We start from the raw sequence: 17,384 nt of genomic DNA, 5'->3' as shown, positions 1-17,384 counted from the left end.
TCCGGGGAGGTGAGCCCTGAGAGTCCCCCCCCCAGCCCCCTTCTCAATGCTCTGACCCTCCCTCTGCCCCACACAGCTCCCTACCTCCGTGACATCCATGACCTTGATGGCAGCCAGCTGCCCGGTCTTGACATGCCGACCCTGCAGGACAGAGAGCCAGGCGTGGAGGGATCAGGGTCTACGCTCAGGAAGGGCTTAATTTGGGAGAGGCCACAACTTTTGGCTGTTTTCTGTCTTACAAAGTGCCCCTCATGGTGGCTAGACACCTCAGTTTATGGGTTGGTCATAGACAGAGGGCTACAGGAAAACCGCCGAGGCTGGATTCCAAGTGCTACGCTGGATAAAGATGAAGGGTCTCCTCCCCTGAAATGCTCAAGAGGGATGAGTGAGAGACCCTTGTGCTCTGCTCCAGGCTCTCTGGCTTAGACGTCCCAGTTTGAAAGTTAGAATGTGGAATAAAAGATACCTCTCCTTCCTCAGACGGAGCTGGAGGGAGCTGGGGGACGAGGCTGGGTGGGCTTTGCCTCTCCAGCATCTTCTATGCAAGACAAACTGCCTGCGTGCTTTCCTGATCCATCCCCTCTGGTCAGGAGGCCTTTCCCAGAATCACCACCCCCCCAAGGCTTTTTATTATTGTCCACAGGAAAGAATAAAGATAGAGCTGAGCTTTTAGGGAACTCGGAGAAACACAGAAGGGCTGACTGACATGTCAATGCCATCACCAGGGCTAATGGGAAGAAACTTCTTCTAGAGTGTGTCCCTGCCATCCCCACCCCCCCGCCCCCCATCCTTCTGAAATTCCTAGCAGAAGCTATCTCAGGCTTGGGTATGAAAGCCCAAGGCTTCCTGGGAAAGAGTGCGGTGGGGGTATTGCCAGCCATGGATTATTTTTATCCTCAGCAGTCTTTTACGACCCCAAGCCCAGAGAAGCAGTAGAACACAGAGCTGCTGTTTCCATGGCAACAACTAGGCAAGAGATGGGGGGATGGGGGGGCGCCTGCTTCCCAAAGCTCACAGGGAAGAAGGGTAAGAGACAGGCAGGTGGCCCCAGTGACCCAGGAAACGCAGGCCCCTGAGATGCAGAGGAGACTCGTGGAAAAACCGAGCATCGTATCTGGAGACAAAGCAGCCAGGTATGCACTCTGGGGCAGCACCTGCCTTAACACCTCTCTGCTGCAGCTGCCTCCCCCCAGTCAAGTGTGACCAGTGGTCAGACCACGTGAAAGGGCTGGGCTGGCCAGGCTAAAAGCCACAATCAGTGGTCAAGGAAATGCCACTTCTGTGGGGGAGAGAGGCGGCCTCAAAAGCAGAGGGCCTGAGCTTGGGCTCCAGCCCTGCAGCAGGCCACTCAGGGGAGCTCAAGAAAGCTGTTTCCCCTCTACAGAAGGTCACCCACTAGGTCCCACCAACCCTGAGTCCTGTGGTCTCAGGAGAAGCCAAAACTGCACCTCTGAGCTCTGACACACACGTCCCCATACCCTTCCCACTGCTCCGTGTCCCTGTACCATACGCCACCCAGCTCCAGACTGTTCCTGCCGCACCCAGGACTAGTTCTAAACTCAGAGGCAGAGGCCAGCAAAAACACCCCACTTCTTCCTGCTTCCTTCCCTTATGACTTTTATCCCTCTCCTCTCCCTCCCTCCCTGGTCCTCCCTCCCCTTTGCCAGGGCCCCCAGCCCCTATAATTGCCCCCAGCCCCCCTCAAATCTCCAGACTGGGGCCCACTCCCTAGGAGGCCCACGGGAGTGGGCCTCGCTGCTGCACACAGAGCCTCACCTTGTACACCTGTCCGTAGGTTCCATTGCCGACCACCTCCACCAGCTCAAAGATTCCAGCAGGGTCCTGGGGGAGGGAGAGAGAAAGAATAAGGTGTCAACACTTCAGAACAGGACCATGTAGCTGGAAACACGGAAGAGCTATTCAACCAGGAGACGACAGTGAATACTACTACGTGGGGCTGCAGGCGGGCCTGACGGCCAGGTGCCCTCTTCCTGGACTGGGTCAGAGTTCATGTTCTAGGGGAAAAGTCAGAAGGAGGGGAGAGAAAACAGAAGTCAGAGACCCTCTGGCTATTCAGACATGCTGCTGCTTCCAAACTCGGTGACAAACTCTGAGAGCCTGTGGCCTCATCTGCTCCATGGGATACCTGAGTACCCACCTCTGGGCTGGGGTCAACTTCAAACGAGGAAGTGCCCATAAAATGCTTAAGACGGTGCCTGGCACAAGTTATTTCATTTTATTTTTTATTATTCATTTATTTATTTTTGGCTGCGTTGGGTCTTCCTTGCTATGCGCGGGCTTTCTCTAGTTGCAGTGAGCGGGGGCTACTCTTCCTTGCAGTGCGCGGGCTTCTCATTGCGGTGGCTTCTCTTTGTTGTGGAGCACAGGCTCTAGGAGCGTGGGCTTCAGTAGTTGTGGCGCACGGGCTTAGTTGCTCCGCAGCATGTGGCATCTTACCGGACCAGGGATCGAATGCGTGTCCCCTGCATTGGCAGGCGGATTCTTAACCACTGCGCCACCAAGGAAGTCCCCCTGCCACAAGTTATTTTATTTTATTTATTTATTATTATTTTTTTAACTGTATAAACTATTTATTAACAGACAATGCCCACAAATTTATTTCTTCTTGGACACGCCCACAGTGCTGCCACGGCGGCCTGTGGTCTTGGTGTGCTGGCCTCGTACACGAAGTCCCCAGAAGTGGCGTAGCCCTCGGTGGGCCCTCATCTTCTTCAGTCGCTCCAGGTCTTCACAGAGCTTGTTGTCCAGACCGTTGGCCAGGACCTGGCTGTATTTTCCATCCTTCACGTCCTTCTGTCTGTTTAAGAACCAGTCTGGGATCTTGTATTGGCGTGGATTCTGCATAATGGTGATCACACGTTCCACCTCATCCTCAGTGAGCTCTCCTGCCCTCTTGGTGAGGTCGATGTCTGCTTTCCTCAACACCACATGAGCATATCTTCGCCCCACACCCTTAATTGCAGTAATGGCGAAGGCAATTTTCCGCCGCCCATCGATGTTGGTGTTGAGTACTCGCAAAATGTGCTGGAACTTCTCGGGGATTACTAGAGACATGGCGGCGGCCCCAGCGGCGGCGTGTAGGCCTCCAGTGGAAGAGAGAACGGAAGTTATTTTATTTTTTAAAAGCAGGGATGAGGAAAGCTAGGAGGGGCCGAAATGTGAAAGCCACCCTCCTTGCGCCCTTCTCCCCCTTCCCAGTCCTCCTAAGCCCCAGGGCTCCCAGCATGTGGCGGGTAACAGGGACCTGGGCAGGGAATGGAGAGCAGGGAGGGGTGGTGAGAAGGGAGAACTTGCAGCTCCCGCTTTCCCGAGCCAAGCAGTACCAGGAGAGGAGGGGAGAGGGCCCGCAGGGCTCAGACAAAGCGTCCCGAAGAGGCCCATCGCCGGCTGGGCCAAGCAGCACAGCTGCTGGGAGGCCACCCACCCCGCCCTGGCAGGCTTCTTTCTGAGAGAGAGAGAGGGTGGGCAGTGGGGCTGCAGGCTGAGTGGCTGGCCCAGGGCTGCCTGCACCTCCGCCGGACAGGCTCACAGGCAGGTTCTCGCCTTTCGGCAGGACGGAGACGAGACGTATGTTACTTCGGAAGCAAACTCCCCAGGCGACGCCTGTGCTCCTGCGCTGACAGCCCTAACAGCGTATAATCCAAAACTCCTTCCTCCCTGATTCTGAAAACCAATATAGGATTTTTGTGAAAACAACCAAAAAAACCCCGAAACCAAACAATCCTCCTCCTTCATTCACGGCAGCAAGCGTGTGGAAGGGAACCTGGGTGTGCTGGAGACCAGGGAGGCCCCAGCCCCAGGCTTTGTTAGGATGTCCCGGGAGGACTGCAAGTGTCGCCCTGGCTCCTGGGTGTCCCTGTCTGAGCCTGTGCCGCCATGCACTGTGGCTGTGCACTAACTTGCCTATAAATTCCGGAAGGAAGGGCCTGAATCCTCCTTGCTCACCTGTGTGTCCAGCACCGAGCCCAGGGCCTGGCAGGCAGCAGCCTGAAAGAATATCCCAGAACTGCCCAGGTGGAAGCCTTGATAGAAGTTGCAGAGGGATTCCTTCCACTGGCTCTGGAGGGGCCTGGGCTGACCAGACCGAGAATTTCATGGTTCTATGTTCAATTATTTAGCTCCAGCTGAAGTGACTAAAAAAAACCCCTTGAACAGGTCTAAAAAACAGCAGGCTCCACAGGAAAGGGAGAAAATGTCAGTGCAGCGTGGGGGGCTGATGAGAGGTCTGTCTGAACCTGAGAGCTGCAGGGGACCTGGAAGAAGTTACCTCATCCACCTGGAAGTCTAGACTCAGAGGCGTGAAGGGAACACAGTTCCCAAAAAAATCTCCCCCAAAGAAGGCCTCATCCATTCTGCGGCCTCTTAACCCTAACCATTGGGAAGTCCTTTCTTACATCTTAATTCTTTCTGAGATGGATACTGGTAGGAAAAAGGACTCATGGACTTGACTTTCTGGACACCCCTAATCTAAGCGGGGAAATATGAGTGGCTTGTTAGAGTCATGATGATACACCACCATCACCTCGGATCAGCACAAACAGATTTAAGTTTGTAATCTTAGCTCCCAGTCTGTCTCCTTCTGGTACGTTTGGGAGGCACTGAGGGATGAAAGGACAGCCTTTGAGGTCAGACACTCAGGTTCAGATACTGATTTAATGGTTTCGAGCCTGTTTCCTGACCCACAGCCAGGAAGACCACACTTACTTGAAAGGGTTATTCTGAGGATTAAGCTGAGACCATGCATGTGACACAGCAGTCCTGATACCAAACATCCTCCACAGAACGTGCTCCACAGAGGCCTGGCCCTGCTCGGCTTCTTTTTTTTAAATAAATTTATTTATTTATTTATTATTTATTTTTGGCTGCATTGGGTCTTTGTTGCTGCATGCGGCTTTCCCTAGTTGCGGCGAGCGGGGGCTACTCTTCATTGCGGTGCGCAGGCTTCTCATTGCAGTGGCTTCTCTTGTTGCGGAGCTCAGGCTGTAGGCGTGCGGGCTTCAGTAGTTGTGGCACGCGGGCTCAGTAGTTGTGGCTTGTGGGCTCTAGAGCGCAGGCTCAGTAGTTGTGGCGCATGGGCTTAGTTGCTCTGTGGCATGTGGGATCTTCCCGGACCAGGGCTCGAACCTGTGTCCCCTGCATTGGCAGGCAGATTCTTAACCACTGCACCACCAGAGAGGGCCCTCTGCTTCTTAATAGCAGCACCATCTTCACCAAAGTCCACCTCTGCAGCACCTTCTTCTCCCTCCCTTCCTTCTCCACCTCACACTCACCCTGTCCTTTCTCCCTTCAAGATGCCCATTTGTCTCCTCCTCTCCATTCCTGAAGGTGCCACCCCAGGCCCACCCCTTCACTCCTCCTTCCCGGAGCGCCTGCCTCACCATCCTGCCTTCTGCTGCTGCTGCCAAAAACAACACTTTCCTGATCTTACTCCTCTGCCCAGAACGGGCATGGCCCCCCGCTGCTCACGGAAGGGAGTCCCAGCACCTAAGCCGGATGCTTAAAGTTGCCCCATCATTAACCAACCGATACATATTGCCTGAGTGAGTGTCTACATCGGCCCTGCACTGGGCTGGGCCCTAATCAGGGGAGATCTGTCAGGCGACTTTACCTTCTTTCATTTACCCATTAAATATTTATTGTGCACTGACTGCATCACAGGTCCTCAGTTAGGCACAACGGGGATCTCAACGGTGTATGAGAACCACGGACGGTCCCTCAAGGGCCTTATGATCTTACAGACAGGCCAAGCACCCCAACATGGACATGCAGTGGTTTATGATTACACGCCATGAAAGCAATCGAAGGCACTCAAGTCTGGAGTAGAGGCAAGAGCGCTGGAGAGTGACTTCCTAGAGGGAACGGAGCTGTGTGTCTCTAAGCAAGTATTTAACTGTCTGGGGCCTCATCTTTCTCACACAACTGAGAGGAAGCTGGACTAGGTAAAAAGTCTGCTCTGCAGTTTCAGGGGACAGATCTAAATTCAGAGTGGGAATCTCAGGCAGGCTCCCTGGAAGAGGTGGTATCTGAGTGGTGACAAGAACTGAAGAGTGGGGAAGGCCAGGCCCTGCTGAGGGACAGTAGTTTGGGTTTGGATGTTGAGTGTGAGATGTTAGGGGATGCACAGAAGTAAATGTCTAACAGGCAGCTAGAAACAAGGGTCTGGAGGTAAAGATTTAGAGGACGTTTGTGAGTGTGAGACACGGTGTCCAGGGTGAGTGCACAGGGAAAGAAGACTAGAAGGGCCAAGGCCAGCCTCTTGGAGGAAGGGCCACGTGCTGCACACCGGCGAACAGAACAGACAGCAGAGGGGAGGCGGTCAAAGAGGACCGAGAGAAATGCCACTGGCCTTAGCACTGGGGGAGCCGCTGGGCATCCCTGTGGAAAGTGCAGCTGTGAGAGCAGGAGGCAGACAGCGGGGGCTGGGGGAGGCGGGGTGATGAGGAAGTGAAGGCTCGGGGTGCAGCACCCTCTCTGGAGAAGTCTGACTTTGAGAGGAAGGGGGAAAAGCAGAGGAGGCAGCAGGGTCAGACACAAGGGTTTGCAAAATAGGGAAGCTCTCTCATGCTTAAGAGTTATCACATGACCCAGCAATTCTACTCCTAGGTAGATACCCAAGATAATTGAAAACATATGAACACACAAAAATCTGTACATAAAATGTTCATAAAATAAGGGAGGGAAGAAGACAAAAAGAGAGGAGACTGATGATGCCTGACGAATTCATTTTTTAAATGATATACACGTATGCGTATGTATTAGTATGTAAACTGTATCTTCCACTGGATTACAGCAATGATCAAATACAACAGTGCCTATTTCTCCCTGACACACATAGCCAAGGATTCAGAATGCCCAGACATGAGTAATACCACAGTTCAAACACGATTTATGCATTGATCTGGCTTTAAATGTGGGCCCTTCGAATATCTGCCTGTCCGTGTGCCTGGCCACCCTCTTTGATGATGATCTAGAAGAGGCACCCCCAGAGGGAGGTGCTCTGCTGCTGGGAAGCCCCCAGGCGGCCCTGGTCGCCTCTGTGCACAGGCATAGCTCTGTCGCGATGCTACTGTCGGCCTTCTCCGGCTCCTTCCCTTGGTGCCCAGACTCTTTGTTCTCAGCAGCCCGGTTCTTGTCCAGCCAGCTGCTGGGAGGCGGAAAGGGGTGGGGACAAGGGTGAGGGTAACTAATGAAGGAGGGAGAGAGAAGGACCGGAAGAGATGAGACGTGAAGAGACACTGGTCTGTTGAGGTTAAAGAGGAAGGAAGATGGGGGAGCTCCATGAATACCGAATGACCTTGACTTAAATGATTATGTCGGAGGGAAGATCATCTGCCAAGTAGGAGTGTGGGGCTTGAGGAATGAGGTGGAAAAGCTTGGAATAGATGCTACATAGGGTGCTTTAGGATATGTAAGAATCCTAGGGGGCTTCCCTGGTGGCGCAGTGGTTGAGAATCTGCCTGCCAATGCAGGGGACACGGGTTCGAGCCCTGGTCTGGGAAGATCCCACATGCCGCGGAGCAACTAGGCCCGTGAGCCACAATTACTGAGCCTGCGCGTCTGGAGCCTGTGCTCTGCAACAAGAGAGGCCGCGATAGTAAGAGGCCCGCGCACTGCGATGAAGAGTGGCCCCCCCTCGCCGCAACTGGAGAAAGCCCTCGCACAGAAACGAAGACCCAACACAGCCAAAAATAAATAAAAATAAAAAAAATAAAAAAAAAAAAGAATCCTAGGATCCTACTCCAGAGATTCTGATTTAGCACCATAGGTCTGGGGTGAGGAGGAGTCTGTATGTTTAACAGATCCCCTGGGTGATTCCAATGCAGAGGGTCAATGGACCCATTCGGAGAGACTGAGCTGCTCTAGGGAGTTAATAACAGGTGAATGGAAGGTACAGGACTGTCGGCCAGCAGCAGGGATCTGAGTGGAGTCACGGTGGTGGAGTGCTACCGCTCTCGCCTACAACAGCTCGGCAGCAGCTCCGTCTGCACTGACTCAACTCATGCCCCTTTTTTTCTATGTTCATGTGGCCAACCCTCCCTAAAAATGACCTCTCTTGTCAGCCAAGCCAAATCCCAAGGTTTTTGTTTGTTTGTTTGTTTTTTGGTTTTTTTTTTTTTCAAGAAATCTTCTCTAGCCACTCGAGCCCACCACAAGCTATCCAACCCATGAACTTCAACCTCAATTTCACATATTAATCTCATCCATTAGACTGATCAACGAGTTCAGCAAGGTTGCAGGATGCAGGATCAGTATATGAAAACCAATTCTATTTCTATATACTACAATGAATGATTCAAAAAGGAAATTAAGAAAACAATTCCATTTATTTACAATAGCATCAAAAAGAATAAATCGAACCAAAGAAGTATGAAACATGTACACTGAAAACTGATAAAACACTGTTCAAAGAAATTAAAGAAGCTCTAAGTAAATGGAAAGCTATCTCGTATTTACGGATCAGAAGACTTAGTATTGTTAAGACCTACACATTCAGTGCACTTCTATCAAAATCCCAGCTGTTTTTTGTTTTTCGTTTTGCAGAAATTGACAAGCTTATCCTAAAAATCATATGGAAATGCAAGGGATCCAAAAGAGACAAGAAATCTTGAAAAGGAAGAATGAAGTTAAAGGACTCACAATTCTCAACTTAAAAACTTACTATAAAGCTACAGAAATCAAGACAGCGTGAGAAAACAAAAAAAGATACCGTGATACTGGCATAATGATAGACATACAGATCAATGGACTGGAATTGAGAATCCAAAAATAAACTCTTAAATTTGTGGCCAATTGACTTTCAACAAGAGTACCAAGACTGGGACTTCCCTGGTGGCGCAGTGGTTAAGAATCTGCCTGCCAGTGCAGGGGACACGGGTTCGAGCCCTGGTCCAGGAAGATCCCACATGCCGCAAAGCAGCTAAGCCCGTGCACCACAACTACTGAGCCTGCACTCTAGAGCCCGTGAGCCTCAACTACTGAGCCCTCGTGCCACAACTACTGAAGCCCATGCGCCTAGAGCCCGTGCTCCACAACAAGAGAAGCCACCGCAATGAGAAGCCTTTGCACTGCAACGAAGAGTAGCCCATGCCTGCCGCAACTAGAGAAAGCCTGCACACAGCAACGAAGACCCAACGCAGCCAAAACGAAATAAAATAAAATAAATTTATTTAAAAAAAAAAAAGAGTACCAAGACCATTCAATAGTCTTTTCAACAAATGGTGCTGGGACAACTGGATATCCATATTTAAAAGAATGAATTTGGATCCGTATCTCATACCATACACAAAAAATTAACCCAAAATGGATCACCTAAAAAGGTAAGAGCTAAAACAATAAAAAAAAAAAACAAAAGAAAACACAGGAGTAAATCTTTGTAATCTTGGATCAGGGAATGGTTTCTTACATATGACACCAAAAGCACAAGTAACAACAACAAAAAAAAGGTGAACTGGACTTCATCAAAATCTAAAACCTTTGTGTTTCAAAGAATAGCATCAAGAAAGTGAAAAGACAACCCACAGAATAGGAGAAAACATTTGCAAATTATATATCAGCAATAAGGGACTTGTGTCTAGATAAAAGACATATCTGATAAGGGACTTGTATCCAGAATACTAAAAGAAACTCAAGAATAAAATAACAACAATAAAAAAGAGAAATAACCCAACTTAAAAATGGGCAAAGGATCTGAATAGACATTTCTCCAAAGAAGATATACAGGGGTCAATAAGCACATGAAAAGATGTTCTACATGAGTCACTAGGGAAATGCGAACCAAAACCACAAGACACCACTTCACACCCACGAAGGTAGCTATAATCACAATGACGGATAATAACAAGCACTGACGAGGATCTGGAGAACTTGGAACCCTCATACATTTTTGGTGGGAATGTAAAATTGTGTAGTCACTTTGGAAAACAGTTTAGCTGTTCCTCAAGATGTAAAACAGAGAGTTATCACATGACCCAGCAATTCTACTCCTAGGTAGATACCCAAGATAACTGAAAACATATGAACACACAAAAATCAGTACATAAAATGTTCACAGCAGCTTTATTCATAACAGCCCAAAAGTAGAAACAATCCAATGTCCATCAACTGATGAATGGATGTGATATATCCATTTATGGATATTCCACTAATATGATATTCCAATAATGGAATATTATTAGGCAATAAAAAGGTATGAAATAATGATACATGCTATGGCATGGATGAACCTTGAAAACAGTATGCTAAATGAAAGAAGACAGTTAAAAAAAAAAACCCACATATTGTAAGGCTCCATTTATGTGAAATGTCTATAATAGGCAAATCCATACAGACAGAAAGTAGATTGATTAGTGGTTTCCAGGGGCTGGGAAAAGGGAGGAATTGTAGTGACTGCTAATGGGTACTGGGTTTTATTTGGGGCTGATGAAAATGTTCTGAAATTAGATAGTGGTGATAGCAAGTCTGTGAATACACTAAAAACCACTTTAAAATACTTTAAAAGGGTGAATTTTGTGCTATGTGAATTATATATCAATAGAGCTGTTATTAAAAATAATAATCCCAAAGCCCCTCTCATAATGCTCAGTAAATTATTGTTGATTAGTGACAATTTCCATTCTAAGAAAGCTACCCTACTAACATGAAAGGGAGCCCCCCAAAGTGCTTCTGGTCTAATAACACATGTGAAAAAGTCCTGAGACAAACACAGACAATGATAAAATATAACCGTGTATATGATATAGAATTAGGCAACCTGGTTTCTATTCTTGGCTCTGCTGCTAACAGGCTGTGTGTCTGGGGGCAAGTCACTTAACCTCTCTGGGTTCCCTTTCAACAAGAAAACTTTCCAGTTCTAACTCTATGATTCTAAATGCTCAAGTCCACACTCCACGAAGCTGCCAACCGGATGACTATGTATTACTTCCTTACTGTGTGCCAGGAGTTGTGTTAGGCTCTGGAATACAGCAATGAGTAAAATGGGGCAGTCCCTGCCGTAAGGGTGTTTCCGTTCTGATGGGGGAGGCAGACACTAAACAACTCTACAATTCTTTCATTATAACTGTGGTACCGCTCATGTGCCACGGAGAAGCACAGGGTGCTAAGAGAACAAACTTGACCAAGTCTGGGGAATCAGGGAAAGGCGCTACTAAGGACGACATATTTAAGCTGGGGTCTAAAAGCCTTCCCAGGACCCTCTGAGCAATGAATGCTATTATCTGTCCCATCCCTGTGGCCCTTATCTTGACTACCTCATGAGATCTCCCACATTTTCTGTCTCACAGATCTCTTTCATTGCCCACTCTCCCCATATCCCTCTAATAATTAAACAGCTAATAGTTTTTGAGCATTTTCTTTGGTCCTGGTACTGCTGAGCACTTCAGAAGTATAATCTCATAGCAAACTCTAAGGTAGGTGCTTATTGGCATATTTATTTCACAGGGAAGGAAGTTTAGAGCAATTAAATGACATGCCCAGGATTACACACAGCCAGGAAGTGATGGAGCCAAGGTTTGACCTCAAAAGTTGACTCCCAGGCCTGCTTTGCCCTGATCAAAGCTCCTGTTGCCTAAGGGACCACGTTTTCAATCATTTGATCCCTTTCTTGCCCTAGTCATAGCTCATGAGTCCAAGAGATGGGCTCCTGGTCCAAAGGTAGCCAGTCCAAGACCAAGAGAAGAAACGAACGAGGGCAAATTTCCCTCTCAGCCATTCCAACTAAAACCCAGAGGGAAGATGCCAGGTAGGTACCTGGAGAGTCAGGGCTGCAGAGGCCATTCTTATCTCAGTAAAGGAAAGCAGAGGCTGTTTGTGAGCAGAATGGAGGGAGAGGGAAGTGGCGGGGAGACCTGACTGGTTCTCCCTGTGCGTCCTGGTGCTACCATGACCCAGCTCCCCCCTACATTTCCATCTCCAAGGAACTGGCTATGTATGCTGCATGCAGTTCATGTGCTCGGACTGCGGTGAGACTCTGGACCTTGAATTAAATAAAAATCAACAGTGAGAGCCAGCGCTGTTCTAAGAGCTTTACACATACCACTGAATTTAACCCCACAAAACTCCACGACATTGATACTATTATGATTCTCATTTTACACATGAGTGAACTGAGGCTCAGTGAAGGTAAGTAACTTGCCCAACAGCTAATTAAGTGGCAGAGCCAGGGTTTGAATGCGTGTAGCCTGGCTCCAGAGTCTCTGCTCTAACCATCCCTTTATTCACCCTCACTCGAGCAGGTTCCCTGCAACCGAACAAGCCAGATCGCAACATCACTATCTAACTTTTCTCACGATTATGTCTCATCTCCCCAAGTAGAAGAGAAGCTCTTTCAGGGCAGGAACCATGCTCAGGTGATATCTGGGTACCATCTGGTATGAGAGCTCTGCAGACTTGCGCTGATATAGGTGCCCAAATGTTTTATTATATTACCTGGGCAGCTTGGAATCTGTACCACACGCAAAATCCCTTTTGTTGCATTGTGAACACGTGGAGTGACAGTCTGTGGCTACTTTCTTTCACGCACTGGGGTTTATGTTACTAAGCATTTCTTATCCTCCATATATTTTATACATTAAAGCTCTATAAAGCCTTCAGTTGGTGGACACGTTGCGGAAGGCAGCATAGAAGTGTTGGAATCAATTACTGAAGAGGGGGGCTCTGAGCCACCTGACAGACCCCCTCATCCAGGTCAAAAACTGCCAGAGAGATGCTACATGGCGCCGGGCTTTACGTCATATGATGTCACTTACGATTTATCATTGTACGTGTTCAGGTATGAAGAGACAGCAGTGATGTAATCTGCAATAACTCTCCGGGTAGGTGTACCTCCAGGTGCAATACAAAGGACCGCGTTCCACACGCGCATTTCATCCCGACACGCACGTGCACACCTGCAGTGACATGCAGCTCACACAGGATGCTGCCCTCGCACAACTCTCGAATCGCCTGGCGCCTATTCCTGTTTTCCTTACAGCACCAGGTGCATTTCCAAGTACCTGTGAGGTGCTCAGATGCTTGTTGATTTAACCTTTAAATGCCAGCAGAGCAAGGTAGAGGTGGGTTTGGTCAAGGAAAGCGTTCTGCAAGAAGTGGAGGATAAAGAAAAGAGCTGGAGGGGCTGGAGGGAGAGAAGAGGTGCCGAGCTGGGTGGGTAAAGAGGAGACACGCAGCTGGAGGCGGGGGCAAGGGGGCAGACGGAATGGGCTGTCCCTTCAGACTCTTCTCCTCTAAGTCCCCCTTTAATGATTTCGAGTGAGTTAGTCTCCACAGCTGTAGCCCGAAGACTTCCTGAAAGGCACTGCCTTGCGCTTCGGAATCTCCCCAGCATCTGACATGCTATGTGCTCGATAAAAGTCAGCCAAACGAAAGGACTGGGCACAGAGCCCTGATCCATCCCAAGGCGCCGACCTGCACCTTCGTCGTGGGCTCTGCTCACCAGGACTAGCCAGGAGAGAACTGGGCACAAGCTGGCCTTGGGCTCTTCCTTCCTTGCTCTGCGGACCCTCAAGGGGCTCCCTGGATCCCCCCACCAGCTCGTATCTGGAGAAAGCACAAGGGGAAGATGGCGAACAGAGCTCCGAAAGACAGCAAGGCAGTTACTCTGACCCTGGTCAGCACCAACTGGCATTCTCCTTTTCCTTCTCTGGAAACCAAGGAATCATTTTAATGCAGTAGTACTGACTGAGATTAGGTGAAAAAGGAACGCTGTGACTATTTCCCAAGAGAAAAACGTGAAAGAGTTTATGCATTAATGTTTGAGGACTGGCTGGGATGGGGTGGCAGCAGGGAAAATAATAACTGAAGCTCAAGGACGGGGAGCCGTGAGCCACGGCTGCAGGACACGGGAAGGAGAGAAGGAGAAAACCCCAACTGCTCCCTCACAATTAGTTTGTGGGTACCTAGAAATGTACAGGAGCAGTCTGGGGTCACGGTGGAATCAGGATGAAGGGGTGGGTGACAGAAGGGGCAAAAGGAGGCCAGCCCCTCAGGTTTGGGGTCATTTCTTTCATTCATTCATTCATTCATTTATGGCTGCGTTGGGCCTTCGTTTGGGGTCACATTTCTATCTATCTGTCTATCTATCTATCTGTCTGTCTATCTATTTATTTATGGCTGCGTTGGGTCTTCGTTGCTGGGTGCGGGCTTTCTCTAGTTGCGGCGAGCAGGGGTTACTCTTCGTTGCAGTGCGCGGGCTTCTCATTGCGGTGGCTTCTCCTGTTGCGGAGCATGGGCTCTAGGTGTGCGGGCTTCAGCAGTTACGGTGCGTGGGCTCAGCAGTTGTGGCACGCAGGCTCAGTAGTTGTGACTCGCGGACTCTAGAGCGCAGGCTCAGTAGTTGTGGTGCACGGGCTTAGTTGCTCCCCGGCATGTGGGATCTTCCCGGACCAGGGCTCAAACCCATGTCCCCTGCATTGGCAGGTGGATTCTTAACCACTGCACCACCAGGGAAGTCCCGGGGTCACATTTCTTGAAGTGGTCCAGAGCTGGCAGATCAGACCCTCAGCCCCAGGGCTGTTCCACCGATAACACCTCTTCTAACCACATGCGTCCCCCTGGTGCTGCTTCAGATCGTCCACCTCCAAGTGGGGAGAGACGTGTGTGCTGTGTCTGCTCTGCACACAGATGAAATCCCCTGAGGGGTACAGGGGTTTTTGAAGTATTTAACAAATGCAAACTGTTATTATCAATATTTGCAGCATCTTTTTAAACTGCCTGCCAAAGACTGCCTTCTTCAACCTTGGGTCTACCTTCTAGGAGCTTATAAATCAGACACTAACACAGAGAATTAACATGGGGAGAAGAGTTACATATGCTAAAACATCAGGGGTAAGATTGCTTGTGAGGCAACTGTAGGAGAAGCAGGTCGGATAGGAAAATCTGTCCCCCGCTTTTTTTGCTGACCCATGAGTCTTAAAGTTACAGGATTTCTGAGCTGGAAGGGCCCATCCATTAAGAATTCCAGGAGATTCTAGGAGGCTGCTGGAATGGTAGAAAGAACTAGAAAGACCTAGAACTCTAAAGCTTGGGAAGGGCTGAGAATCCTTGGGAAAGAGACAAGGGAAGGTCTGGTCTCTCCGGTGCTTCAGGCCCAGCAGTGACTGTTCACTGGGATATGCCCTGGCAGGTCCTCCTACTGAAACCAGTGTGGTTCCCTAACCTGGGCAAGGTGCCATCCTACCCCAAATGGGGGAGCACTGCCAGGAGGCGGGTGCCAGTGCCAGGGTAGGGGGGATAGGAGGACAAGTGCTGGGGAGGGGGGCCACAGCCCCACCTCCCCCTATTGCCGAGCACACCAGGACTCTACAGAGGACCGCAGACTCAGAGAAACCTGTGATACAGATGGGGGACGGGAAAGAGAACCGCGGGGCCACTAGGGAAAGAGAATGGGAACTTGCGGTCCACAGAGGGAACCAACGAGAGCTGGCAGGATGGAGCCCGGAGCCAAACCACCCTCTTGCCTGGAAGAGCGGGGCTGCCAGAGCCTGTGGAGCCTCTATTTATCTAGTACTGAGGCTAGGCTGGCTTGAGAGGCCCTCCCGCCCTCCCCCCCTGAGGAAAACAATAGGCCTGTTTTCCTGAGCTCTTCCTGTGACCCAGCAGGCCCACACAAAGAGGAAGAGGGGGGGCAAAGGCAGGGCTGGTACCAAGGCACAGCCTGGGGGAGGGGGACCTTCAATCTGCTAGAAGCTCATCAGCGGCCTCAAAACCACCCCCCAAACACCAACCATCTAAGCACTGAAACACTGACTGCCATACAAATGCAGCTTTAAACCCCATCCCTTAGTCCCACTACCAACCAGATCACTAACCCTAAACCCCTTCTATCGGAGCCGCCACCAGAAAACGGCAGACAGGTTTCCCCAGCAGCTCGAATCCCACAGAGATGCAGGCACACTCAGTGCTGGCAGAGATGGTGGGGGGGGGGGGGGCGGGGGCGGGTGTTCTGGTGGAGGGTGGACACTGGATGCCCTTCAGTTAGCTGTGAGCAGCTATATAAAGGATGTGCGTGTATGTATGCACAGGAGAAGAAACATGGGAGGGTGTGTGTTTGAGAGAAAGAACGTGGGTTAAGAGGAGGCAAATGGGAACAAATGTGTGGGCTGGGGGTAGGGAAGTGGCAGGAAAAGTTTCATCAGGTCACCTCTTCCTTTATCCCCAAGCAGAGAAAGCAGACACAGCCCCAAGGACCCAAGGGGTCCAGACGCCTGCCTCTGTCAACAGAAGGTGGCCCTCCGAGGCCTGAGTCGGCCTCCATCTACCCTCTGCCAACCCAGGGAGTGTGTCGTGTTACCCCCATTCCTACCCCAAGGGCTCAGTATGGAAAGCGGGCCCAAGGCCAAAGCATAAAGACAAATACTCCCGTGGGAAAAAGGAAGCCGGCAGAAGGATCGTCACGGCACCTCCTCACTGAGCCAACAAACTGGACGGAAGAGAGCTCAAAAGGGAGGTTAAAAACCTCCTCAATTCCCCAGTGTCCACAACGTCCAGTAATAAACTGGACGGCCTTCAAGGAACTCCTTTTCCAGCTTTCATTACTCTCTAAAACTGACACTCCACTCTGCTCTGGATAAGTCTACCCCTCACACTGCGGAACTGAATTGCATCCTTTTATTCTGGTTCCACACTGTGAAGTACTAGTCCTCTGTTTATCGGCAGATTTGAAGTATTTTTACGGGAAAGGAGTGCAGGAGGGGAGGAAATCAAGTATGCCCTGGGAGTAGAGGGGCGGGAAAGAAACCAGGAGAGATATTTATGCGCTGGCAGAAGGGTAGTTTTTAAGTCACTCCTCCTGGGTCTCTACGCCAGAAGGACATACACACGAACATGAACGAACACACACACACACACACACACGCACACACACACACACACACACAGAGATACATGCAGAGGCAGAAGCAAGTCCAGACCCGACACACACATAGACACAAATACCATGCTGATCAGAAACCAGTAAGAGCAGACAGGAGCCCTGCCTGAGCCGGGCTGGGAGCAGTTCCCCTCCACACCCCAATGCCCAGGATCCCCACAGACACGGCTGCCCCAGACACAGGCCCTGGGCTGGGGGCTTTATCCAGACCAGAGGTCTTCATGGATGGAGAGGCCCACAGGAGGTGGGTAGCAGGGAGCTAGACGAAGAAGCAGAGGAGAGAAAGTCAGGCAGTAGGGGAGAGAGGGGAGGAGAAGAGGGGCCCAGAATTCAAGCAGCCTTGTGCTGGTTCTAAAATGGCCGCAAGCAAGGCAGGGGACAGATGGTCTCTTTCTGATGCTGAGCTGGAGAAGTGGGGAAAGGGAAAGGGAAAAAATTACCATTGCAGTCAGAAATTTAAAAATAAACCAAAAAACCTAAAAGATAAACAGCCTGCTTC

The 17,384-nt window shown here is 50.1% G+C and overlaps 2 protein-coding genes across 17 annotated transcripts in view; both read right to left on the bottom strand.

Moving 5' to 3' along the window:
- Nucleotides 1-17,384, bottom strand: part of MINK1 (misshapen like kinase 1) — a 50,846-nt gene that overhangs the window by 15,079 nt on the left and 18,383 nt on the right. For all 16 annotated transcript variants that reach the window (XR_009006266.1, XM_057535598.1, XM_057535596.1 and 13 more), the window contains exons 2-3: nt 1,777-1,842; nt 85-141 (exon numbers count right to left, since the gene is read on the bottom strand). Coding sequence is in view for 15 of the 16 variants with exons in the window: in XM_057535598.1 (XP_057391581.1) it covers nt 85-141; nt 1,777-1,842 (123 nt within the window). In the remaining variant the exon portion in view is untranslated. The remainder of the gene's footprint in view (nt 1-84; nt 142-1,776; nt 1,843-17,384) is intronic.
- Nucleotides 2,572-3,131, bottom strand: LOC103009356 (40S ribosomal protein S18-like). The gene has a single exon (XM_057535615.1). The coding sequence runs from the start codon at nt 3,073-3,075 to the stop codon at nt 2,617-2,619; it is 459 nt and encodes a 152-aa protein (XP_057391598.1). The 5' UTR covers nt 3,076-3,131; the 3' UTR covers nt 2,572-2,616.

This window comes from Balaenoptera acutorostrata, chromosome 20, assembly GCF_949987535.1.
Source record: "Balaenoptera acutorostrata chromosome 20, mBalAcu1.1, whole genome shotgun sequence".
NCBI classification, from domain to species: Eukaryota; Metazoa; Chordata; class Mammalia; order Artiodactyla; family Balaenopteridae; genus Balaenoptera; species Balaenoptera acutorostrata.
Note: the sequence above shows the minus strand (reverse complement) of the source record. Positions and strands in the feature narration are given on the sequence as shown.